The 27174-nt window shown below is 45.5% G+C and overlaps 1 protein-coding gene across 1 annotated transcript in view; it reads right to left on the reverse strand.

Annotated features, from left to right (window-relative positions):
- Positions 1-251: 251 nt before the first annotated feature.
- LOC140214432 (neuroendocrine convertase 2-like) overlaps positions 252-27174 on the reverse strand; it is a 247389-nt gene continuing 220466 nt past the window's right edge. The window contains exons 7-13 of the mRNA XM_072285794.1: positions 21812-21900; positions 20666-20841; positions 18545-18757; positions 17652-17752; positions 15694-15927; positions 12772-12936; positions 252-11654 (exon numbers count right to left, since the gene is read on the reverse strand). Of these exons, the coding sequence (XP_072141895.1) occupies positions 11306-11654; positions 12772-12936; positions 15694-15927; positions 17652-17752; positions 18545-18757; positions 20666-20841; positions 21812-21900 (1327 nt within the window). The 3' untranslated portion in view covers positions 252-11305. The remainder of the gene's footprint in view (positions 11655-12771; positions 12937-15693; positions 15928-17651; positions 17753-18544; positions 18758-20665; positions 20842-21811; positions 21901-27174) is intronic.

A 27174-nucleotide genomic window follows, 5' to 3' on the forward strand; every position in this document is an offset into this window, starting at 1 on the left:
ACTCACTCACTCACTCTCACTCACTTCATACTGCAGCGCATTCGACGTGCTTGACGCTGGTGACCTAAGTGAGCCACCGCGATCACTAGAAAATTGCATAACCATCGATGTATTCCACTCATTGGCGTCCAAGCGCAGCTGAGGCGTTCGGCTTGCGAAGTGCAGATACAGGTGTTGCCCCGGTGTCACCCTATCGCACCGCAGGTAGCCCGCACGTTCACGCAACGGCACTCACACGAACGTAGTAAGCGCACAGAGGTACAATAGAATTTATTATACAGACCAACAATATCTTACAACAGCATGGTACGCGAGACACGAGTGTTCTTTATAACTTCTTTCATTTCTCCCCCTCACCCTCGGATTCGCCATGGGGTTCGTCAACATGGTTCGCTTTACACGCGGACTTTACTCCCGGCTTCTTCCAAGGGCGATTCACCGCTGCACTGCATCCATCGAACAAGGAGCAAGCGGCGAATACGATGCGAAAATTCGCCCGTCGTGTTCGATCGGGTTCGTTCGTTAAAAGCGAGACATCTGTCACCCAAGGAAAACACGATAGCATACATGGAACATCTGGCGTTCTATCCGCACGGCTGTCATGTAAGTAGGTAGTCTGACAAGTTGACTGCTTGCAGAGTCGCTAATCATTTGCGTATCAACATCGTAATCAGAGTGGCCCGATAAAGAAAGCTTGCCTGCATCAGATCGTTCTTGTCAGACGAGCTTATATGCTCATTCAGTGTGCGACCCGATGATTGCAAAAGCGAACCAAAACAGATGCGCTGCTTTTAGGTTTGTTAAATGGCGGTACGTCCCGCTGCAGTTCGAGAAATCGTGGAAATAAATGCAGCATGAAGCGTTGAACAAGGAAAGAAGCGACATCGGAACTTACAAAACGCAGCATTAGGCCCAAGAATATCGAGGGTTAAGTAGGCGAAGACCAGCCGACACATTCGGAGCAGCCAATTATTGAAAAAAGAAACCACACATAATTTGATGTCGAGCTCAGACTGCTGTTCAAGCTTGATTGCTCGAAATGTGATGTATTTAGACTCTATTACTCCTTGCTTGCATCTGGCTGCATCTAACTGCGCGCTTTAAAAAAATACCGTACTCAGAATAGCGAACCACAGCGTTGTCTCAGGTGAAGCCAAACTATATGTAAGTTGTTTTCTAGTGGTTACACTGTCCAAGTTCGTATGCGAAATTTGGGTTTTTCTTCTCATTACAAACGCAATATTTATCCAATCATAAATTACATGCGAAAAAATGGGCTATGGAATTTTCTTGTAAGCTTACATTCTGTAAAATGTGACGCCTTTTCTTCTTAAATGTATCATTCATTTAACAAATTATAGCTGTAAAGAAGCTGGCGACATATTGTGCTCGTTGCCAGCGTCTTTAATGAAAAAATAAACAAGTAAAAACGATAGGGCCGGAAATCATGATAAAACCTCTTCTGCCGACAGCTTGAGTCCGAGGTGCGACATCTTTTTTTTAATTAGTCGAGAGCAAGCGGGATATCGGAAAACACACAAGCATCTTCAATTAAATTATTCCGTCGGAAAAAAAATTGCATATGGTTCAGCAGCGCCTCAAGAGTAGAAAAAAATGAAGGCTCTGTCCATGTTCTGTCTGATGCCAGCAAGCGTTCACCGAGCCACTCCGCATTCTCTCTTATAGACTATCAACAGCGAAACGTCTACATGTACAAAGTGCAGAGTATAAACAGTGATTAATGCATACCAGCGTTCGCTTTGGCGTGAAAAATATCGCAGCTATGCATGCGCACAAAAAGGAAAGAAGGATGTGCTAATATATATTGCAGAACAATTCCACAAGAAATTAAGTAAGCTGTACTTAACGCTGCTTCAAAAAATGTGTATTTGGTTAATAAAAAAAGTTTCAGCATGGAGCGTATCACGTCGACGAATACGAAATTCGCTTTCGCGCGATACCCAGCTTGGTCACACTCACTGCGTTGTCATTCCACATCAGAGTTGCTGGATGTAGAGAAACGACTCGAATGTATAGGAAAGTAGATAGCGTGACATGCGAGCTACACACTCATTGGGTAACAAAACACTTAGAAGTCTTAGGTACTCGTTTAAGCGTAATGTCGTGGCGAAGAAGCGTAAAAACATGATTACGAGTCAAAGACGTAACCGAGCTTTGCCATTTGCGAGCAGGTTATTTACGCTAAGACTCATTTAGGTCCGAAACAGGAGGGAAACATCGACGTAGGAAAAGGCGGTATCTGTACAGCCGAGTTCACATTTAAGAATAAAGCCTATTCTAGAGTTCGTGCTTTCACAGCGATATATAGTACAATATCATTGGAGCTGTCAAAAAAAGAAAGAAAGAAAATAAACTGGGGAAGTTACGAAGTCACGTGGATGGAGTTCAATAAGAGGCTATGGTTATCTTTTTTTTTTATAGGCGGCGTTCAATTTGTTGTTTGGTCGGTTTTGACAGAGTCTACTGTGTTAGTGCTGGATGTGGTCTTACGGGTCAGAGGAAGCTGGGATATGGTCATTCAGATAGCGCATAAATAATAGGGAATCGAAAGACACGGAGCCGCAGCTATCTACATACGTTTATGTTCTCACTTTTCTGTCCTGTCAGCCGGCGATTGCAGTCGCACCACCTTTTTTTTTCTGACTTTACCTTCGCGTTAACTTGCAAAAGTTGTTTACACTAAGATCTCAAGCGACAAGGTACGCTACCGCTGTAAAACTCACCGACGTACTCTCTAGAAAGAATAGGTGTTCCGACTACTCATACATACTGGAGTAACCGTTGGCTCCTTATTTAACTCCATTTTAAAAAATTCTCACACCCGGGACGAAGTACATTTGCTCTGATTGTGTACACACAGAGTAAAAGCACTCTATCGGGGTTTACGAAAATTCAAAGAATGGTGTGAAACATGGAGGACAACCACTTACTCCCGCCTAAGGGAGTAACATGAACTCCCTTTTGTTTGGAGTGTGGGCAGACTGCTGTCAGGGTAGCGGATTACTACTAGCCTTAACTACATTGGGTTTGATTAGAAGTGAAGCTCCGTGCTTGGTCCATTCATCACCACACATCGTTGGCTACATTACGTGGTAGGCTATATTACAAAGAAGGAAGGTAGTAGCGTGAAGCGGCCATTCATTTCATAGCGAGAAAAGTCTTGCCTATGAGATGGCGTGAAGTACACTGTTCGTTCCAGCGTTTGTCTCAGGTAAACTTCCTGTTCTAGTCTACAGCTTGAGATATTTTAGCGGTTGCGTGCCAGCTAAAACCTTTCGCAAAATTTTCGGGAAACTGAAGTGAAACGTGTATGCGTCAGGTTACAACAAAGGCATCGCAATGTAAAAAAAGAAAACATGAAGTACAAAAGAAAAACAATTGACCGCGAAAGCAGCATGGAGAAGTGTACACAATTAAGCAGGGTTCTAAACAGTATTGGGTGGTGAATATACACGAAGAAAATGTTCTATTGCCGAATCGAATGGTGGCTGGACCGGAAACGTGAGAGCAGTCTAAAAATACTGTGTAAAATGTTTGTTTAAGCAATCGCATGGAAAGAAGCGACTAGTATCGTGACGTCATGACACGTCATATCACGCGTGGTACCAAATACGCAACTCGTTCGTCGAAACAAGTATTATAGTTAATTACACGGGCCAATACATAGTCTACTATGGGGCGCTCTGACGCTTTTTCTTTTAGGATTTTAATTTTCCTTTAGGATTTGGCTCACTAAACGAAAAAGAAAAAAAGTATACAAGTGGAAAATGTCATGCAAGTGCTCCTTTCATTATTTAGAGTTCAAGCGAGGTACGGTGGCGGAGAACCATAGCAGGAGGTCATCTGGGGGGCAGACGCGCGAACGCTGGTGCATTGTACACGTAAAACAATAGCAAATAAAAAAGATATGCAACCGTGTACATAGTTCGCGAGCGGCGGATGTCGGAGTGAAGATCGCGCAGTCAGCAACGTGGCATGGGAAGCTCGGAATGTCGTGTAAAATTACGGCGCGGCCCGCTCGAACATCGAAGCACGACTAAAGCGCACGAGCGGCGGGACAAAAACGCATGCAAGCTGAGACGGAGGGTTCTCACGTTATCTGTGTTGTCTTTTTTCTCTGCATCCAAGGTAGAGCTGCAACCCTCACCTGTCCACTATGCACCAGCTATCGTAGCGCTCCGGCTTCCTGTTTTGTCTGCCCTCATAATGTTTTGTGAGAATATTACTAGAGGGAAATTTGGCGCTGGCGTCAGTGGAATGATCGAGAGAACATTACTGGAACACTTTAACCAGCTCGAGAAATTCGAGAAGTACATAGCTTTGATCTGGTAATACCAGAAACCTGAGCAGGAGTACATATAGAAACAACTTTCAGTGTCCTTAGGTGTTCTTTGGCATTATTAATGCTGATAGTATGTATTTTTAGTGATATGTATGTATGTATTTTTAGTGATATGTATGTATGTATGTATGTATGTATGTATGTATGTATGTATGTATGTATGTATGTATGTATGTATGTATGTATGTGCGCGCGTGGTTCGTCCGTTTGCACACATAAAGAGAACAATATTGAATGCTGTCTTTCTACTGTTGTCCGTGAGTTTATAGAAATTAGTTGTTTTGAATGTCAGAAGCAAATATTCTATGCTCAAAGTGACTTTTAGCTAGGCTCGCGTAGAGTATTATACGTAAGTCAATCAAAACACTGCAAATCTTACCATGATCTGATTCCACGGTCAACGTTAAATGGTGACTTGAAGAAAACAGTGATATGACACAAGCACCATATGCAATTGAACCTAAGATAACTCAAATAAAACGAATCACGAGTAGGACTTCAGTCAAAGCAACTAATTCCTTACTGTTACACTTATCCTAATTTTGCTTGAACGGTTCCAGTGGTGTAGGCCGCGCTCTAGTGACAGTTGCACAAAACTCTAAATTAAAGTCTGCACCCTTAACCTTTTAGGTCTTTGCTGTATTGTCTGCCGGCTCTAAGCTCTGCGTATCTGTTGACACGTGCCCGACATGCAGCACGCGCCGACAGATACACACACACACACAAAAATCGAAGTTAGCTTCAGCAATACCTGTTACTGGACACTTGCCAATGCATTTCGATATTGCAAGTACTGGTCGGTCCCTAACTATAGGATCTTTGACGGGGGACACCGTGTCACGTTGCGCGCAACTTGCGCATGCGCAGCTGGACGTGCGGGTCGCAGGGTTTCGAAAGAAATGGCGTGCAGAGGACGCTCCCGCGAGGCGGCGGATTCTGGGTCGTTTTCCGTCCGCTTGGTGTATTCGAATAACATCAGTTGACGGGACATGGAAGTAGTGTTGGAAATTCGAAGCAACGTGAAAAGCCGGCTGCGTTTGCATACGCTGTGTTGCGTTTGTCGTTTCAATGTTTTCGGGTGCGAGAAAACGAAGCTACTATTTTGCAAGAAGAGTGACGTCACAATATGCACTGCAGTTATGCTAGAGTAACGTTTCTCGGACACCGTTATTGAAGCCTCCGCACCATGGTATAACGTAGGGAATAGAGGGGGAAAAACGTCGGCTTAGTTATTAATGCCGAAAGTTGGGGGCACTTGTTATTGGAATTCTGGAGCACATTTAACGACACAGAATATGATGTACAGTATGGTCTACTATCCAAGGGAACACTTGGTATGCCGCCATCAATTACATCTGAGATACGTGATGAATGCCTGCAGAATATTTCCTTAGAGCAAGAACGCCTTCCCAAATCTTCATGTCAGTCAGCTTTTCGCGATGTATGTAAGGAAATATTGTAGTTTTAATGCAATTATTTATACTTTGGTGTTCCTTTTAAAAGTGTACCATACTGCACATGACGGGAGTTGGTCATGTAGCCGTTGTTCCGTCCTTTTAAATGATGTTATGTTCCACATAGGCTTTGTTCAATTCTTCGTACACATATGCCTTGAATGTGCCATATTCCTTGGCACTTTTGATTCAAGTACTAACGCCGTGTACTGATGTGCTCGAATGTAATTTCATTTTTGATAAGTTTCTTGTCATCCCTCGGTGTGTTGGAAGAAAAAGCAAAACTGAGGACATGCTTCGAGATGCGTCAAGTGTGTTCAGAATGTGTGCGCACCGACGTATCTGTCGATGACCGTAGAGTGTTCATTGCAATGGAAAAGAAAACGATTTTATTGTGCGTAATATTGTCGACACATGTTCACACTGACACCGTTTCAGTTTCCTGTGGTCAGCTTCCAGATGTCGACTGTACTTTATCATTTGCGAAAAAAAGTCTCGATAGTTGAAGAAAGAAATTAACTTCTCGGTTAATAAATGATAAAGCGCCGTCGTTGCTTTGTCGATTCGCACTTGATAATTGTTCGATACTTAAAAATATATCTTTTTTTCATTTTTTTTCTCTTCCCTTGGTCGAACTGGGTTCCTCCTCTACATGCCCGAGTTTAGATGTGACATTTGAGCTTTACCCGTGCACTTAGATTAGTTGCTGTTAATCCCCTGTCACTGTGGATCAACGTATCAAGCGTCGCCACTGTTTTGCATCTGTAGTGGCAGAGCTTATATAAATGTCAAGTAAACTGGCTTCTTCAAACATAACAACGAGAATGTCCCTCTTTACGGAGTGTGGGCTTTCTCTTAAGAGCTGAATGAATCAATTATTTCCTTGGTTACAGCTACAAAGCGAGGTATTTTTATTCTAATGATCCTCTCTGATAAAGCAATACTGTAAGGGCCTCATTTATAGAGCAATCTGGTCCCCCAGCTTCTAAGCAGCTCTCATCTCTTCGGTCGATATACATTTTACCGATGACATCTCCCCAATGCCCTCCTTTCTTTTTTCGGGATGGGAAAGGAGGAGCTTTGGGGGACACATTCATGTCATTAGAGCTGTACCGACAAGCCCAAACAGTCTAATTAATTAGAGCTGTGTTAATTCATTGTCAGTGACCTTTACTTTTCGGAAGTGCGCATTAATTACAACGCGCGCTTGAGAAATCACAAAAGACTCGGCAAACCTTGTGTATAGAGCCTTCTTGCAAATGAGGTCACGAAGATGTTCTTCACCTCATGTGTCTACGTGTTATCTCGCGGTTACTGTAATTTTTAATTATGCTCATCCACACTTACTCTCCAGCGCAGAAATAATAGAATCGCGAAATTTCCGATCCTACGCTTCACAACTTTCCCTCGTGTTCGCGGTCGGGCGTTACCAAAACAACAAAGGGCACCGCGGAAATCAGCAGTCATATTCCTCGCTGTTTGGAGCGAATGGTATCGAAAAATAAAACCCAACATTTGCTCCACTATCAAGAGACACATTTCCTGATCATACGTGTATATCGCACGTGCATCGAACATTTTCTTTTTGCCCGGACCACAAGGCCTAGCGCGAATTTGTCCGGCGATGCAGCGCATCGTGTAGTCACCATATCACGCCAACGCAAACTCACCAGCGTATCAACATCCAAGGTGCAACTCTAAAATTTGCAACAGGCAACATAGCTAAGTCTAATTTCTTCACAAAGAGCTCTGCTTTTCAATGTACGCCTTTGTAGAGTGTGTACACCGAAATATTTCCGGTTATTTCTTTTCTTTTCACGGTGGCATTGAAAAATACTGTCGAGAACAGAGCATGAACGCACTGTCAGCACAAAATAACTGCAGTCTTTGCCAAAAGTACACGGGCCACAGCACACTCCAGCCAGACTAGTCGCCAGGCCGTGTGGATGAGCTCGCATCGCACTAGGGGAGCATCGAAGGCCAAGCGAGTGCTTAACGCAATCCTTTACCAATGCCCACAACTTTAGTTGCGCGAACAGGACACATATTATATGCAGGCCCAGAGTTATAACGTAAAACTAGCTTAGTTCAGCGCAATGCAGCATCTGAAGCGCTACGAGGCCTTCTGGTGCACATGTCAGCCACTTAGTAACGTTCTACGGATAGTTTGCGCGTGCACTGTTATGAGAGTAACCTCCAGAAAAGTTCAAATTTCAGTCTTAGAATTTAACAGTCGTGTCTTTAGCTTAGGTAATACTAACGGTAATGTAGGTTTTGATGTTTCGCTTATTTTATTATCACATCTAAAAGTAGCATCGCTCGAAGTGAAATTTATAAGAACAATACATATTACCTATAAAATGTTCCCGTAAATTTTACTTCGATCGCTGTTGCCTTTAGACCAGAGGAATAACAGGGAAAACATAAAAAAGAACAGCGCGGCTGTTGTCATTCCTCTAGGAAATAGTGTGGATGTTATCTTTAAACTTGACAGTGTGCCTCTAGTTTAGAGGTTACCGTGATAGTAGCGGCACTTCGAAACGAACTGCAGAGCAATCGGCTTAAACGCAGCGAAGACCAGCACCAGTCCGTGTGGCCTGTATTTCGCTTTTCTTGTTCGCGCCACAATTCGTTTAAAAGCATCGCCGCAACTACTTTGGTGACGTGTGTCGTGACCTCAATACTTCCGACAAAGACTGCACATTCAACAATGTTTCATTCTTCGTACCGTTCACGAGGCAAGCCAGAGCCAACGCCCAAAACGACGATGCGAGTTCTTTTTTCTTCCCTGTGATTGCAAATATAACACGTGTTTTGTTCCTTATGCTTCAGAAGCACTTCTAGGCTGATAGATTTCTTCCTCTCTATCATAGTTCAAGGACACTCGAACTTAACAAAGCGTTGTAAGAGACAACGGTAACAAAGTGAATCGATACAGAGAAGGAGCGGGCTCCAGTCTGAAGAACACGTAAGATATGGTGCGTCCCAAGATTTGTCACAAGAATGCAGCACACACTCGCATCTTCTCAAGCATACTGCACCGCAAGTTCCACAGCACCACCACTAGATAACACAAGAGCTTGCGCATTTCCTTTCTTCCACAACGGCATGCTTTCCAGGAAGACATTCGTTTTAAGCATGCAAAAACGTTGTCACGGTTATCAAATGGGCTGAAATATGGTTTGGGACGCGCAGCGCTCGCATTGAACGGGAAAGTAGTTTCGTATTGAACCTTGTCTAGAATGTAAAGTGGCCAACAAACATCAGCATTATAGTATACCAGTTCCCGACGGTAATAAAGCTTCCTAACACATCGCCTCAGCATGGAGTTCAACTTTTCTTTAGGGTCCGTCAAGCAGACGACGATAACTGTGGCTTTGCCCACAGCATCTGGGTTCTGTTGACGAGGATTTTCGTGCACACGATCTGTGCGTGATCGGTTGGTGCCCTGCCTACCGACTTGGCCATCTAAATTTTTGACGCTTACGCACCGAAGGGTCATGAAGAGACCGTACGATGGAAGTGGTCCTTGCGAATACCAGACTCGGTGTCACAGAGCCGTTCCTATTCCTACGTTTACAGGAACGGGCAACGACCTATTGGGACAGTGGATGATAGAAATGTCAATGAATGGACCAGCGGAAGGAAAATATCGTAAACAAAACGTGTCGCAACTCTAGGTCGCAGTCTCTGAACTAGAAACTTTAGCCTTTGAGCCTTTAGAAGTTAGTCTTATCTGGTGTAACCTAAGAGACAATGTTGCATGCTGTAGGTGCTGCTTTGAATGAACAACGCCGTCTTGCAACCTCTATTACTCTGTTCAGCCGAACTGACGGGTTCCTGAATTGCATTCAGAATCACTCTAGAGCTCAGAAGTTGCGGTGCATCAAGCTCGAAAAAAGAAAGACAAGCTGCAGGTTCAGGCAAGAAATCTCGTCGGAGACCAGCTTGCAGACAAAGCTCCTTCATATTTCCGACTACAGAGCTCGAATTTGTTGGCTGCAGTTGGCTTAAGTGCAATGGCTCAAGATGACACCACAGCGGATCGCTTTTCTAAGCTAGGGCGCAATGCATTGGGTGGTGATTCGCCATCACAAAACGAGCTTTCCCTGTACCGAAAGCAGGACGGGTGGTCTGGATTCCGCAGCTGTCGGTGCACCATGACAGACCGGAGCGGCTTTTCCGGGCTGCATGGACAAGAGAAAATCAAGATTTCTAAGTCGTTGACGAGTTAACGTCCTTTGAGATTTTTCTTGTCGTTAGACCTAAAAAGTAATTGCTTTTTGAAAGTTTATGAATAACAGCAAAACAAAAAAGATATGTAAGGACACAAGTACCCAGGCTGTCTATGGACGCCCTATAGTCTTATAGACCATATATAGAGTATGTACAGGGGTTTTTGCGCTTGTAGCCCATAGTCTCGTTTTGTTGTGAAACGCTGGAATGGCCTGCCTTAATCTGTCTTGGTTCACCATACAACGTGGTGAGATCAGGCGAGATCGTAGCACCGACCATGGTCATCCTTGACACCACGGCGCGCTCTTCGAATCACACGCGGTGATGCAACGCCCAAATTCGACGCACCTGATATTGAAGGTGTTCAGAGCCCATCATGGTGTATTGGAGGCCAAACAAAACACAAGAGGATGAAGACAGACAAAGGCGTCGCTGTCGCATCCTCTTCTTTCTGCGTTCTACTTGTTGCCTAAGACACCACGATGAATCTGCACCGACCAGCTCGAATTTGTTTTTCTTCAGAGCGCTAGTTGAGAGCTCGCTTGGCCACAAATGCGGGCCATCAGGCGCACGGGCCACCCAATTCCCTTTCTCGGTAATCGCTCACACAGCACTTGCATGAATGAAAGGCCTTCGAAATTAAACAAAAATCGAATCTCTCTAAACAACGCAGCTACAATGAGAATTTTATTGATATATGTTAAAGACCCATTTTGGAACATCTCCGTCAAAGTTCAGTTATTTATGAATAAATATCTATGTTCCAGCACTTTGCTAATATGAAAGATTCACCTATTGAGGCCATCAAATTGGCCAGGAACTTAAAGTTTTGCTGCGACATAGCTAGGAACTTACAGAAAAGTTTCCCAATTTGGTCGTTTTAATCTCAATCAAACTCTTATTGATAAAAGAGTTTTTTTGGGAGGTTCAAATTTTGTTAAATGCGATTCCTCTTCGCTAACGCAAGATCCAGCGCCTGCCCTCCGAGGGAGGGCGCAAGGTGTCTCGCGCGCCTCGTTTCCCGCATTTCTAGGGATGGCCGAAAAATGTCTGCCGCGCGCCCGCTGACTACAGCCAACAAAATTTGAGCTCTGCAGTCCCGGTAGCCTTTGAGGATCCCGGCAGGTTCCTCAGTACGTTATTTTTTTCCCCTCGGTTCCTTTCGCGTCGTGCATCTTCATCGTCGTCTCGTTTTTTGCTTCATTTCCGTTAGGCGTCGTCCGGAGTGCTGGCGTGCGCGGCGGAAGCCCCATCAGGGTCTGGACCTCGCTTTGAGGGCCGCGGCTCCTCGACGCGTCGACTCGTGGGCCTTCTTGACGATGGCGAGCTTGGAGTTGTGGTCGTGCGCCGGCAGGTCGACGTAGGGCGGGTCCCGGGTGCCGTGTATCATGAGCGTCCACTCCTTGAGGAAGCCCCGGGCCTCGCCAACGGCGTCATCCGAACCGGAGTCCTTGGCGCCTCCGGTGCCGCGGTCGATGTGCGCCTCGAGCGTCCAGCGACCGCGCGGGTTCTCCCCCCAGGTGTGCGTGGTCATGAAGGGCCACTTGGTGAAGCCGTCGTGGCTGTCGTCGTCGTTCGGTCGACGGCTCAGGATCATAGATCTGCAAGGCAGAAAAGGCGAGCGTGTGTTGCAATCCTGACCAGCACTGGATTCAGTGTGCATGCTCACAGCTACGACGACGGCTTCGAGTAATAACAGGCACCTGGAAGACGTCTCTGCGACTAAACGCCGCCTCGCATCGACAAGGAAAACGCTAGGAAAAAACAGACAAATTATAGTTGTATCTAAACGCTTCGCGTGAGCAAACTTTTTTTCGAAGAACAGAACCGTAGCTTACATTAAATCTATAAGAAAGTGTGACCATGATATCTTGTGCGCAGGCGACCTTCCTCTCGAGATTCCAATCATTCTGCTTAGCCCCTATCTTCTTTGGAAAGCAGCGTGCATCGTTCTTCACTTCGATTCGATGCTACATGTCTTCGCTAAGCCGTATTTTCTGTTGGCTTTGTCAGAAATGGAACGAGACTTACGATAGCCGTTTTACGCTTAGCTAAGCGGGGTCAGCTGAGCTAGTTGGTTGTGATACGCTTAGCCGCCTATTTAGCCGTATACGGTGAGTATTAGAATACAGCGTCAGCCCAGAAGAATATTGCGTCAAAGAGCTGAGCCGTGTTATCGAGGCCCTGCAAACTACTCTGACCGACTTTTTCCCTTTCCCCAGTGTAGGGTAGCCAACCGGGTTCAGTCCTGGTTACCCTCCCTGCCTTTCATCTATCATTGTCTCTCTCTCTCTCACACCGACGCAGCTGTTTCCTCCTTTCTCTCTACCACCTTACTCACTGGCGAGTCAGGCATGAATTTCTCCTGACACCAAGAACGTGTTTACACTTACGCCTACTAAAGCGGCTGTACGAAGACCCTCATTAAGAAATGTTCAATTAGCCCCGGATTCCGTCAGTCCGAACCCCTTCTGCCACCCTCGACCGTAGCTTCCTTTCCACGATTCTCCTAGCGACACTGAGATAGGCGACCAGTAACCTGTTTCACAAAGCTTCACAGGAACCTCCCAAACTGCGCTCCTCTCTCCTTCGTATCTGTTTCCAGCTCAGCTTCGGGACCGCATTCATGTTGACTAGAGGGTGCGCGTGCAACGGCTGCTGAAGACAGTCGGGAAGGGGTGGTTGGGGGGTGGGAGTAGCGCGCTGTCCGGTTCTTACCGCGTTCCAGATGCGGAGACCATGAAGAGCTTGACGTCTCCGCGGCGCGTGGCATTGAGGGTGATCACGGCTTGCACGTGCTCGACGTAGTTCACCTCGGTGTCCGTACCGGCGCACGAATCCGTGTCCAGGTAGATCTTTAGGCTCTCGTTAGCCTTGAACTCGCTGTGCATTAGAGAAAAACGGGAAGCATGTGGAAGTTGCTCGGAGCGCGAGCTCCGCATTTAGACAATTCAGCCTTCAGAGAATTTAGGAAATTCAGGAACACATTTACTCACTCCAATCATCATCATCATCATCATCATAATCAGCATCATCATCATCATAATCATGTCCAGTGCAGGACGAAAACCTCTTGTTTCAGCGATCTCCAATTACCCCTCTCATGCGTACGGCGCAACTTGGAGATCGCTCGGATGTCCAATTTCCCCTAGCGCAAGACAGGGGTAATTCTCGCCGACTTGAACTTTCTAGAATTTCTAGAACTTTCTAGACTAGAATTCATCTACAATGAGCGAAAATAAGGGGATCCGAGAGGCTCGATTTTTCGTTAGTCACAAGCTTAAGAAGAGACAAACCCTTTACAGTGGAGAATGAACGACATTAACGATGTATGGATGAACAATGACACATCTATAAAGTCGCGCTTACTCGCTCAGTCTTAAACTGACTTCACTTCATCATATTCTAGACGTCGCGCTTCTTCACTACCTTATACGGAAGACAACAAAAATACATTCCGATGCAATAGAGAGCATGGAGGTGCGTCGATATGTGAGCAAGAAACTGCCGAACGCGTGATGTTGTCGTCAAGAGGTTACCCTTCAGTGTGTCTTGGGGCACACGCACACAAAAGGAGATGAGACGAACACCGCGGGTAAGTGTTCAGCTCCCCAAGTCTGTACCCTCTGATCATGGTGACTATACCTGCCAAAGTGAGGCTGCAATAAAGCTGCCCATTGATCGGCATCATATGCCCCGGTTGGACTTCAGCGAAAAGCCAATTATACACGCACACCATTGTACTTTTCTTTAAGCAACATCGCGCGAGCGTCAACCACACGGTGCGTAGCGGCCGTGTAACGGCGAGAAGCGGCGGTATCGGCGACAGGATGCGCGGGCGCCCAAGCTGATTCCCATTTCGAATGTGTTCCGCTGGCCAGTTCGCTTCAGGGGTGCCCCTCGCCGATAGATGATCGTTGACGCGTGCGGTCAACGCTAGCGCGATATCATAAAGAAGAATTGCAAGGGTGTACATTTAATTTGCACATATTACACGTTCAATGCTGCATGACAAACTGAGTGGGGAACGATCCCCCAACCTTCGCATGCGAAGGTTGTGGGATCATTTCCCGCCTGCGGCAGGTTGTTTTTTCATCCACTTTCATTTCCAATAATTTACCGTTTCTTTATTTCATTTATTAAGCACAATTGATTTCCCCTTTGTTATCCTTGGTGCTAGTGCTTGTTGACTTCTTATGATATGACTAATAAAAATTGGGCCCCTCGGTTAACCCCCTTTCTTAAAAATCAGGCCCCTCGGTTAACTTCGTTTCTTCTTGTTCAGTTCTCAAAATGTCTTTTAAAAAAACTTACAGGCTTTAAACCAATATTCTGCTTCCTACAGTCACTACAACTCGTCTTGCTCTCTCAAATGCAACACATTTAATTAAAATAGGCCCAGCGGTTGTCCCATAGAAGCATTTCCGCGTTTTACATGTACTTGAACTGGGAAATAGTGAGCTTGTCGTTAGCTAAAACTTCATCCTAAGTCCCTCACGTTTATGTCGTAAAATATGATGTAATTCTTACGTGGAAAGCCTCACATAAGTGAACATCCATATCACAGGACGAACGGAGTGGCGTTTCCGGGGATCAGCGGCCACAGCGCACTTACTTGGGGCTCGCAACCAAAATTCAGTGCTTCGCCCACTCGAAGCACTAAGGTAAAAAAATAATACGCGACGCGATGTAACTCTTAGTCCACATATTGTAGCCGTAATATATGAAAGCATGGCAGGTGAAAAACAACTGCACAGCGAAACGTGCGAAGTGATACTTCTACGGCCGCCCTACTGGCGTAGCTTGCGCAGTGTTGCCTGCTGTGTATGAAACGGAATATAGTGCTGAGTCACCTCACTCCGCTTGCTTAGCCCAACCCTCATGCGTTTGAATGAGCTAGCGCTACTGAACAGACGGCCATTGCCGGACCGAGATATGTTAGGACAGCGGCCAAAAGGAACATATGCGCTAAAGGTGGCCAGAGCACTAGATCACTTTCTGCGTAGCCAGCTTTCTCGCTTCCAAATACTTTTGAGATTGTTCTTTTTTTTTTCTCTTTCTGCCGCAAACAAGACTTTCTGTGGTTAACCTCCTGGTATTAAAACTTCTTTCTGGGCGAGTCGGTTGATACTTGATTTGACAAATATAACAGCGCTAACACATGAAACCACAAAGAGACGAGGACGAGACACAAGCGCTGCGTCTCGTCCTTGTTCCTTTGAGGTTGCCTGTGTTAGCGCTGTTATATTTGTCAAGTTAACCTCCTAGCCTTTCCCATATTTTCTCTCTCGTTGACTCGGTACGAACCTTCAAATGTGCGCGAAACTGTGCTCTCTCTATCTTCTCTCTCCCTCTATTCGTTCCCATACCCCTTCCCCCAGTGCAGGGTAGCAAAACGGACGTACGCCTGGTTAACATCCACGCCTTTCCTCTCTTCTATTTCTCTCTCTCTCTATCTCTCTCTCTCGTTCTCTCTGCACGCAATCGGAAGCACGACCTGTCGCGCCTGCAACAGCATTCAGCAATTTTCCAGCAGGTTCCCGCAGGTTCCAACAAATGGAGCAGCCATCTTTCAGACGCGTCGCGTGTCACATCGGGCGCCGTTTCGCGCCTGCATTCGTTTTCCTCCACAGTACGCACCTGGTCTTAACGTACGACCCGGCCTCGCAGTGGAATCTCGCGGGCACCGTCTTCCATATCTTGGCGAGTGCCACCATGGCGCCGGCGTCCAGCACGCCGAAGCCGAACAGGTGGTTGAACTCGAGCCCGACGCCGTTCATCTTCCAGTGGAAGCGGTTCTTGCTGTCGTACAGCGAGTTGCGCTTCGAGGTGAGCACGGTCAGGTGCTGGATGTCTCGCCAGGTCAGCTCGGGGCTGCGAACAGAGCGAAGCTCAGCGTCTTACGTCACGATCATCATCCGCAGTCATCATCATCATCATCACCACCACCATCATCATCATCATCATCATCACCACCACAACAACAACAACAACAACAACAACAATAATAATAATAATAATAATAATAATAATAATAGTAATCACTATCATCGACATCCACATTACGCTACGAGTGCCCGTCCCAGTTTTCCCCACCGGCGCCTACTTCTCGTAATCCTGATGCGTCCATCTTCCTCCAGCTGTGCTGTTTGCGTAACGCGTTTCAATGTTGTACGTATGTTCACACCGGCAAAAGCGCATAGAGGAGTCACGTATGGCAAGGCCGCCACAGAAAGATGGCGGCTTGAAGTGATCAACACTCTTGAAGCGGCTATCTACAAGTAACATGACAGGCGAAATGAAATCACTAAAAACTGCGAAACACACTGTATACAATCGAACAGCCGAACACACAAAGTTGTGCGCAAGAGTCGATGAAGTCATTTAATTTATTAGTACAAGAACACGCGCAAACATGTACAAACATGTACAAACATGTGTATCTATAAATGGATAGGAGTTTACTTGAAATTATCCGTCAGAACACACAGTTCAGGCTCTTAGACACCCGTGGTGGAAGAGCTGCACATTTTCTTCACAAACACACCTTGAATTGGCAACGCGTTTCGTAGTGCCGTGTATGTGCTGCTGTATCAAGCGGCATACGGTGCACGAGTCTAAAATTTTCTGCTATCCCTAAAATTTTACGGGATTGACATTTTAATACTTCGTTCAATAAAGAACGTCTCGGTCCAACCATGCCTGCTGAGCAAACCAGGTCTTTACGCTGAGGCGACAGGAAATCTGCTTCAGCAGCAGGCCAGCTTCTTGTTGGAAAGAGATTTAATGTCTCTTCGTTATTACACACCCGTTTCGCTGTTGCATCCCATGCAGTGTTACCAGGAATATTGCGGTGTCCTGGTATCCACTCAAACGCTATAGCGGTATTCCTTGCGTTGGATTTTGTGTGATCTTCAGTGATTGATACAGTAAGTGTTTACTCAACATATTTTTGTGCGTGTTCTTTAGTGAGCTGGGGGCTGCTGGCTAGTTCCAAGAACTGATCCGTATTTTTTTGCGAATTCTGTACTGTTGTTTGAAGCGCGATGCACATGGAACAACAAAAATTTCGGCGACACTCGAAGATGTAACTTGGGATAACTTAAATGCCTTTTTTTTAGCTTCAAATCTGGCATGAAGTGTGCGGAAGCAAATAATTGTTTTGGCATGATTCATCTGTTGAACGTGAACATACCGACCATTTAATGCGTAAATGATGTGTAGTGCCAGTTGCTTCGCGGCTATCATGAACGCTGCTATCTTACGTGTAATCCTTCCATCGATAATTCTATTTTCGAGGGTTGTCAGTATCTAACGAGATTAAGTAATACCAAACCTGTATAATTCAAAATTCGGTTATGATCCTGTATGCTCCTGAAGACCTTTCTGAATTTCACTTTTCTCTCTTATCTTAAGGACATATGGTTTTTTATACAGCTTTTTATATACGTGCGTATTCTGCAAAGTAATTGTTTTCTTGGCCGGATGTTATCTGCAATCGTAGCACTATATCCGAAAATTAATTATGATCCAGCAATAGGTTTGTCATGTTAACAGATGAATTAATAAAAAAGTATCAAACTGCTCGGATGTCTTACTTTGCTTCCAGCGCGAGGGCGAACACACCGGCGGCTTCGGGTGCGGCTGCTGATGTCCCAGAGTGCGTCTTGGTGCATTTCCCGTACAGGTCAGTCGTGGCCTGCGTGGCAGCAGTCGTTCACGCTTTAGAAGGAAGCTCTGCCTTTGCTTTTTTTTTCTTTTTGGATTTAACCCACAGAGTGCACCTAAATGCTGTACTTTAGTTAAGCACCCTGTGCTCAAAGAAACATTGTGCACGACAGGATAAATGGGCAAACATGAGGCTATGGCGTGAAGCTTTATGCTATGGACCGGTGAATGCCAACTTCTCCCTTTCACGAATAATCCTTCAGCTTGTGGGTTTTCGCAAAACTAAATTCACCGAGAAAGATGTCGCGCTATCCAAAAAAGTGAACTTACAGTATCCTACGTGAGACGCAACCAGAATCTTCATTCTGATTGTTACGTTTTACAAAATAGAAGGATATTACACTCTTAATTATGGTTAGCATACGAGCAGGCAATAGCGCAGCAGTGTGACGACTAGGATAATTCATAAGGCATTTCATCGCAACGAAATGTGCCCCAGTCTGTTATGTGTGTTCAGTTTGCCGCTAAGAACCTAATCAAATGACAATAGCAAAAAGCAAGAAAAACAAAGTCCGATTATTCGAGTACCGGTTCAACCTGTGCTAAACAACCGAGTGTCACTTCAATACATTGACAATTAAAGAGCACTCCATTCGGCTTAGAGGATTATCCGCCTCACAGACCGGCGTCAGGGCGGCAACCCAAATTTAATCTCACATATCTTCTCGCCAACAGGCACGGAACGTAACCGGTATAGCTAGGGACGAGGCCTAGCAGTGAAGGCGACAGCCACGGGCGGAGAACGCGGCATAAGGGGGCGTACCACGCCAGTGTGCGGGTCCTTGGCGCCGTTGCTGAAGGTGGACGCCAGGGTCGACGAGCAGGACTCGTCGTAGTGCGCGTTCTCGCCGTCATTGATGGCCGAATTGATGGACACGGTCCACATGGAGGCCGCGTATCCGTCGCAGTTACAGTCGTCGTCCTCCCCGCCGTCGCCCGACGCCCACACGTAGATGTTGCCCAGGCCGTGGCGGCCCTGCAGTGCGCAGCAACGCCCACGGGATTTTTTCGCGTAAGAGGTGAAAAAAATTGTGCTTGAGATAGCAACCTATACTTACTGTAGGTGTTAGACCTACTGTTGCCGCCTTTAGATATCCGCCGCAACATCGCTCTTCTCTGCTTATTCCACAAATATATTTACACTAATAAACGAACCCGGTTACAACTACAAACACCCCACTCTTTTTCACGCAGATTACATAATCAGTTCAGTTTCATGCGCATATACGGTAAAACAAATGCATTTAATTCATCTGCACTACCACGTGCCATTTGTCTCTGGAATGACCTCCCCGATAACATAGCCTCCATATCTAATCCCGACACGTTCCGCTCTCAGTTACTCATGCTTTTCCCATTTAATTCCGTTCACGAGTAACCAATCTAGTGTATGTTATCGTGCATTTTTGCCATGTTGTATATCATTTTCACAAACGGTTTTCCTTTGCTCTGTTAACAGTAACAAGTGTTCGTGTGCCTTCAGATATTGCTTTGTATTCCTAGTGCCTTCAATATTGTGTAACACAGTAATCTTTTTTATAGCACTGATCCTGTTGGAAATTTGTACTTTATACCTTTACTGTTTAATATGCCCCCCTTACTTTATGCTCTGCCATAGGGCCTGTAAGGTTCTTTTGAATAAATAAATAATATTGGCACTGCTTCATGAAGCAACTTGTCTGAAGCCGTCTGTTTGTCATAGGTGTCTCCGAGATGCCACATAATGCAAAATTTTACAACCAACAGCACGTTATACGTGGCTTTTGCTTTAGTTCATGGTCATCTTGTCTGAGAGCTCTTGTGTGTCATATGTATGACCCCCCCCCCCCCACCCACACACACACACAAAGAGGAGGACGCTAATGTGTGCACAAATACGTCGGCTGCAAAAGCCACCATTCGTTGAGTGAATGCTGGATGACCGGCAACAAGGGCGCGTAGTATCTGCACCTTGCTGGAGCAAGTTCTTCACGTGCACATTATGCATTGATTGAAAAGCAAAAGCCTCAGCAACACTGTGTACATGAGTGACATGAACTCGCCACTGCAAGTTATTTCTGCCGCAGTCTTTATGTGGCGAACCTTGAGTACTGTTTTCTGGGTGGAAGCGAGACAGAAGGCTTTGCACCGGAAGAGGTGCTCACATAAATCGTCGGAAACCGAGAAATTGCTTTCTTAGGCATCTACAAATACATTTTTAATCAGGTTAGTAGTATTTATAGAAGTGAAAATAGTAATATCGTGCTCCTCCTTCCCTGTGCCTATTTCACGTGCCTCCTCGCTCATGATAAAGAGATGTAGTAACATAGCGCATTTCTCAACATACATACACGCAAATAAAGTCATAAATACCAGTCTAAACTGACGTTGTGTTAATCTCGGTTGTCGGTGACAGCCTAATAATTAACAGGTTTATTCATGCTATCCAACCCAAACAAAATTGACGTAGAATTGCAAGTCAATTAGATTCATCTGGTGGTTCAGCGCGTTTCAAACCTCTGTTTGCTCTGTATAGCTCGGTTTCTGAGGGATTAGTTTCAAGACGAAACCTCAACGTTTAGACAAATTTGATAGAGGATCCTAATATCACTGTTCAGCGAGAGGTAACATTTTAGCTTGAAACAACTAGCTTTTATTTTCCAATTATCCTAGCATTTGCAGGAGTAGAGCAAATTTATTAAAGCCACGATAGGAGTCTAGCATGCTCGGCTCTCTTTAAGAGGTCAAGGGCACGGCGTTATTGTCGGTGGAGCTTGCTTGTAATTCTTAAGTTGTCACCGACTATATAATGTGTTTGAATGAGCGTGTTCCGCTTCCTGCACTTTCCCAGTGCTTTCCAAGCTGTCTATTCGTTCCACGGTGCTTGAGCGTAGAAGTATAATACCTCGTTCACGCCGCGGACAATCGCCCTCATGGTGGCATTGCGGGGTCCGTCGACGGTCTTCCCGTCGTCGGTGGGTCCCCAGGAAGCGCTGTAGATGTCAATCAAGTTGGGCTCGTGGCCCATAGAGTTTGCCTCGATCAGGTCCGTCATGTATGGCTGGTCCAGCATACGGATGCCTGCACGCGAGCGTAGCAGACATACCGTCATCAATTCATTATACTTCGAAAAAAAAAAGAGGGTTCTAGTGATGCGTTACATATGAGGGGAGCGAATACAAAAATAATAAAGTCATAAGTACAAGAGGATACATACAATAACTTCAAAATATAGTGATAGAGTCATAAAGCAGGCCAACATTACGTCAAATTACGACACTCAATTCAGCCACTATACATACCTGCATCCTACCCCGGTTAATTACCTCATAAACACACAGTACGCCGAGAGTCAGAGAGCTTAAATACACTTACCACCTTAGCGCGACTCCTTCTATACCGTCCCCATTTTGGCTCACGCTGCGCTAATTGTCTCTGCCGCTACGCGAACGTGGAACGCCTGTTCTCCTGCCCCTGTGCCCCACGTGATCACCTCACTACCCCCTCATTACCCCCTCACTACCCCCTCACTACCCCCTCCTACGGAGGGGGTAGTGAGGTGAGGCAACGAATTGGCTATTGACCGCTTAGCAGAGAAACACCTTTAATATATTAATTGACCATGAGTAACGTCGTTGACATTTATTTCACATTGATTAGCTACACCCAAGACTGCGCGTAACAAGGGAGTCGAGTAAAAGAAAAAAACTTTAAACGTAGACATATAGCAGGAATCTGTCTGGTTGGTCAAGCGAGAAATTGAATTAAAGTACAAATTTAAACACCAATTATACTTTGAGTAAAATTGAGAACGTCTACGGAAGTAACCCGACGTTTTGGAACCTACTCGGTCACTTGTAGGCCAACCCCTACACGCGAATATTCGCGGAATCACGGAGAGTTCAGGCTAACTCCCAGAAAGTTAAGTTGTCCGGCGAATGTGTGTTGACAACGCCGCCTAAAGCAAGCAAGCAAGCAAGCAAGCAAGCAAGCAAGCAAGCAAGCAAGCAAGCACGCACGCACGCACGCACGCAAAACACAGCGAGCTTACCAGCCACTTTAGAATCGTAAGCGACGCCGACGCCGCACACTCCGTTGTCTCTCTTGGCAGAGACTTCACCGGCGCAGCGCGTGCCATGACTGCGAATATTGGGGAAGGAAAAAAAACATGCCAAGGTTACTCGCCAGAACACTTGATCGCACAATTTGCGCAAACATATTGACCAATGTGATTCCTGACCCAAACTAGGTGACTGCTATAGCTGAGACCGACGAGTGCTACAGCATCAACGAAAATACTCATCATGCCGTGACATGAACCATAATCTGTAGTACTGTAGTCATCTGTGGACACCACCATGCGCCGCACTATCTATCTATCTATCTATCTATCTATCTATCTATCTATCTATCTATCTATCTATCTATCTATCTATCTATCTATCTATCTATCTATCTATCTATCTATCTATCTATCTATCTATCTATCTATCTATCTATCTATCTATCTATCTATCTATCTATCTATCTATCTATCTATCTATCTATCTATCTATCTATCTATCTATCTATCTATCTATCTATCTATCTATCTATCTATCTATCTATCTATCTATAAACGTGCTGCTGTCATCTAATTCTACGGACACGTGACGTTGCTGAAACCGGATAGGTAGCCGTTATAATCTCAAAATACTATATATATATATATATATATATATATATATATTGTTGCGCGCGAAGGAGACCGTTTGTAACCCTTACGGATGAAGGGGACCGTTTACTTTGTATCGCGAAGGTGAGCGCAAGAGCGGTCAGCTGGTTTATCAACTGAGCGTCGTTCTCTTCTTCCTTCTCCCCACTCGGGACCGCAAGCACGTTCACTGGTCAAGAATTTTCAAAGATTATGATGTACAAATCTGCCACGTCCCTTCAAGCAAGCTAAAACAACAACTCGTCCGAGTGAAAGACCGCCTCGAAAAAGAAAAATTTCCGGGCGTCATCTACAAAATTCCTTGCCAGGACTGCCATGCGTGCTACGTAGGCGAGACGGGGAACTTTAAAAGAAGGCTACAGCAGCATCGCAATGATGTAGCCAAAGGACACACGGTCTCCAGCGCCCTGGCAGAGCACCACGAAAAAACTGGACACAGTATTAACTGGAATTCGGCTTCTATCATCGAAAGAGAGAGAAAAAAAAATTATCATCCCGATTGCTCCTTGAATCATTCTGCATACAATCTACTACTAACACGATAAACCGGACACGGGGACCCCTCCCTGAGTTGTACGCAAGCGCATTACGTCTTCCGACGCATATATAATAAAGACCACCATGCATTCGCTCATTGTGAACAAGGCACACGTATTGGGCGCCGAAACGTCAATCCGTGTTTTGAATTTTTTCAGTTGGCGAGTGTACGTTTATTCAGCCATGTTATTTCCTCGCCAGACGAGTTTTCGTCAAACCCTAGACTTCATAACTCTTGCTTTTCACTTTGCATCGCTTCGCAACGGTGTCTCTGTCGTTACTACACAAGGATGCAGTTCGGGTGCACCACTACACCTTTAACAAGTACGAATGGTAACTATGCCGTCGAGTAACGCAAAACCGAATGTTGGAAAATCTTGAACTTGCTTGCTTTTGCACGGAACGTCACACTGTTAACGGTAATATAAGCCCCTCGCTGTTTCAAGAGCCCCTGCACTTTGACTACTGAATTGAGTGTATCACTTAACCTAAGCGCGCTTTGGGCAATAAGCTCTTCCCACGACATTCTAAGGAACTCAAAAAAAAAGAAAGAACAAGCACGGGTAAACCTCGCGGTAATACAGTATAAGTTATTCCTTAATTGGAAAACTAAATAGCAGTGATTATCTCTGGCCAAAAACGATCACGCTGGCACAGTAAGGCGACCTTCAAACTGCATTTGCTCTTGTTAGATCGTTTGGCCATCGCGTCATGTTATTTTGTGCTACCGGTCCGCGCGAGCGCTGTGGAAACGCGTAAAGAAAAAGCCGGAGCTCAAGCACCATGCAGGATTCGAAACTACGAATTATAATCCTAGATATCTTCTTTCTTTCTTTCTTTTTTTCTTTGCTCACGCTTGTTGATTTATACATTCCCCGTGAGTGGCTATGACGTTATGCTGTTCAGCCCGTGGTCGAGGGTTGGACCCCTGCGGCGGCAGCCGCATTTCAATAGGTTTTGAATGTGAAAATGCTCGTTAACTTATATAGGGCGTCCTAGATAACGTTAGCCGAGCGGCTGAAAGAAAAAAAAACAACAACAGAAATACAGTGCAAGATACAGTTAGACTCATGGTGTTAAGTCGTCAGAGGTGGGACGACCTTAAAGCCATAGGTCTTATAATTGTATCTTGCACCGTGTCTTTTAAATACATACTTTGTTTCGTTTAACAGCTTGGTCTTCGTTAGCTGGGACACACGGTGGATTTAAGCTCACATTAAAGATCCTCAGGTAAGCCAAAATTATTTGTTGCGTTGTAGTGAAGTACGTGGACGGCCCTTAGAAGGAAGACCCTGGCTACATAAGAAACTGGATCGAAATGAGAAAGTATGCTCGCATTCCTTCCAAATTTCAATTTCAATTTCAAAATCAATTTCCTGATCGCATGCGATTCCGTCTTGTTAATAAATGGTAACACCCTGTAACAAATGTCGCCGTCTCGCCTTGCACTGTGACCTCGCGACATCGACTGAACCTCAACATTTCCTTCACCGACGTCGAGTGGAACATTATCTGCCCGGCTGTTATTCTGGGTCGTTATATTCCTATTCTGATTTTGTTTTGGTTGCTACGTGGAGCTAGCAGATATACCCGAGTGCACAAGGTAAAAGTAAAAAGAATAAAGAAAAACAGCATTTATTTTTTCGTGCTATCACGCGGAGGTATAAAATAAATTTACTGGTCTCTACTGGGTGCGGGGACAATTGGTATGTCAGTAAATTTCGGCAACTCAAGGAGCGAGAGCTTTGGAACACCCGCTACGCCGAATTTTCGGCAAGTACAGATAACTCTGTGATTTGGAACACCCCCTACGCCGAATTTTCGGCAAGTACAGATAACTCTGTGATTGCGCACTGTCACCCACAAAACTTTCGACCCTTCCCTTCAAGCTTCCAGTTCTAAAGTGGAGAAAGGTCGGGAATGTAGTTTCTCAACTTTCCCTGAGCGCAGGGGGATGCGTCGTCGTCGACCTTTTCGAATTAGAACTGCAGAGCGCGCAATACAACCTTGATTAACGGCCCCCGGCGGCCCGAGAAAATATCCCTCACGTGACCTGATCCTAGGTGCCTAGGGACAGCATCATTTAGGGATTTTTGAGAAGGCGCGATGCTGGCGCCGAGCGACGCCGTGGCGTGTTCGTCCTCGGCGTGATCGTTCTCTGGACCGCGCGTTGTTCAACATTGCTCATGAAATCATGCGTGCGTTGCTTGTGTGTTGGTTGTAGGTTCTGTGTTACTTGGCGGAAAGCCGTGAGTAGTGGCGGTGCGGCAATGCGGCTTTGGCCTCGATGAGCACTACAGAATCTGCGTTGTGTGACCCGTGCTTTCTTGAGAACCCGGCGGTGGTGACAATTGAAATATCGAAGTTATCTAGCCACCATATCGAAGTGGCCTAGCGCCTCGGCAGCGAAGTTCTGCAAACCGCGATGTGGCGTCGCCCTGTCCGACTTTGCTTAACGGACATCGAGGCATGTGCTGCTCGCTGCAAGTCATGTAAATGCAACTGCGTCGACCGCCCACTGTTCAGCGCTGAATGTGTGTTTAGTGTGCTGTGCTTGAAACGATTGATGCAGTCGTGCAGCGGGGGTGGCGGAGGAGCAGAGTGGCTTAGGGTTTGCGCGTTCACAGACATGTGCTCCCGTCTTGGTCTCATTAGCGGCTGTCGCGGGATTGTGGTGTGCTAGCTCCTTGCCTAGTATGAAGTTTACGACGCTAACGCATAGCATGTTCACGTTTTTCCGCGCTATATGTCATTTGCATGACGGCCGCGTTGAACACGAGACATATAGTGTTCTTTGCGTTTGTGTGTTGTAAATTACTTTCTATTGTGGAAGTTCTGGGAGTCTTATTACGCAAGGAGTGCGAACGTAAACATGAACACATATGTGTGTCTGAAATTTTGGATTACCCATAATACCCTTTACAACTGATAAGTAGGCTACACGGCCTGTGTGAATCAGCTACCGTATATTGCGACGCTCTTCCGTGTGGTAGACTGATGCATGGTGCGCGTTTATTTCTTACAGTTGTAAAAACCACTTGTTTATTCACTCAATACAAATGTACGGCTTCTTCGCCGCAGTACATTTTAGTTACGCGGTGAAGCATACTTAAAGTGGGAGGGGGGCCGCTATCAGCCAGCATAGTATGTCCACTTGAGTGACCTGAGAGGTGGCGGGTGCGCGAGTGTGTAATTAAAGAAGTCTTATTATGGCCAGTGATAGTGGCCCCTTTTCAGTTTTAGTATGCTTCACTGCAGTGCATTGCTTAGGCTTCACCGCGAAATAATAGTGTATTGCGAGAAAGATAATCGTAAAAAGCCTAATTATGCAACGTTTCTTTTGTAGCTTGCTAGACCGCAATACAGGGGTGTAAATAAGCATCGTGCAGTAAAGCATACTAAGAGTGGAAAGGGCACATAGGTTTACACTGTGCTCATTACTTTCAATTGTGACATAATTTGCAAGTGCATCTGTGCTCGTGGTAAGCTTCATTGACAATTCTTTGTACATTACAAATTAATATTGCAATGAAGCTTACTAAAGCACATTCGCCATTATGGTACGTGTTATTCACCTTCAATGCAGGAGCACAATGCGGATTCTTGCCCCTGCTTTTGGCTGGACTGCACATGCTCTTTGAGAATTGATTCATTGTTCATAAGTGCACTGGTACTTTACTCTAAACTGGAGGGCTCAAGTTGATATGAAAGCACAACTTTTATTAAGGGGACAAGATGCTGCCAAGATGGTTGCAGCACAGCTTTTTTTTTTTCTTCCAGGCACCTTTTCTACTTGAAGCTTCCATTGCAGTGTTTCGAACCTCTTTGAACCAGCACATAGTGTATATAAATACTGGACACTGATTGGGAACATCACCTAAGTTCATGCCTATATATAGTAAAAAGATGTAGCACGACCAGACAAAATAAAAGAAGGGGGTGGGCCGTAGCAATACTAAGTGTTAAATGGTGCTTTATCCTTTACCTTGAGTTTTCTGTTTTTGTGCTTTTTATGAATCCTCCGCAGTAACCATGCGAGTGCTGAGCTTGAGCTTGTTGGTTTCAAGTCTCATGGTTGTTACTAACAGAACAGTGTGATAAACGAACAAGGGCTTGGAGGCATCCATTCACCTTGCTTGCCTCATGGTGCTGCTTCATAAGCA

This window comes from Dermacentor andersoni, unplaced genomic scaffold, assembly GCF_023375885.2.
Source record: "Dermacentor andersoni unplaced genomic scaffold, qqDerAnde1_hic_scaffold ctg00000044.1, whole genome shotgun sequence".
Lineage (NCBI taxonomy): Eukaryota > Metazoa > Arthropoda > Arachnida > Ixodida > Ixodidae > Dermacentor > Dermacentor andersoni.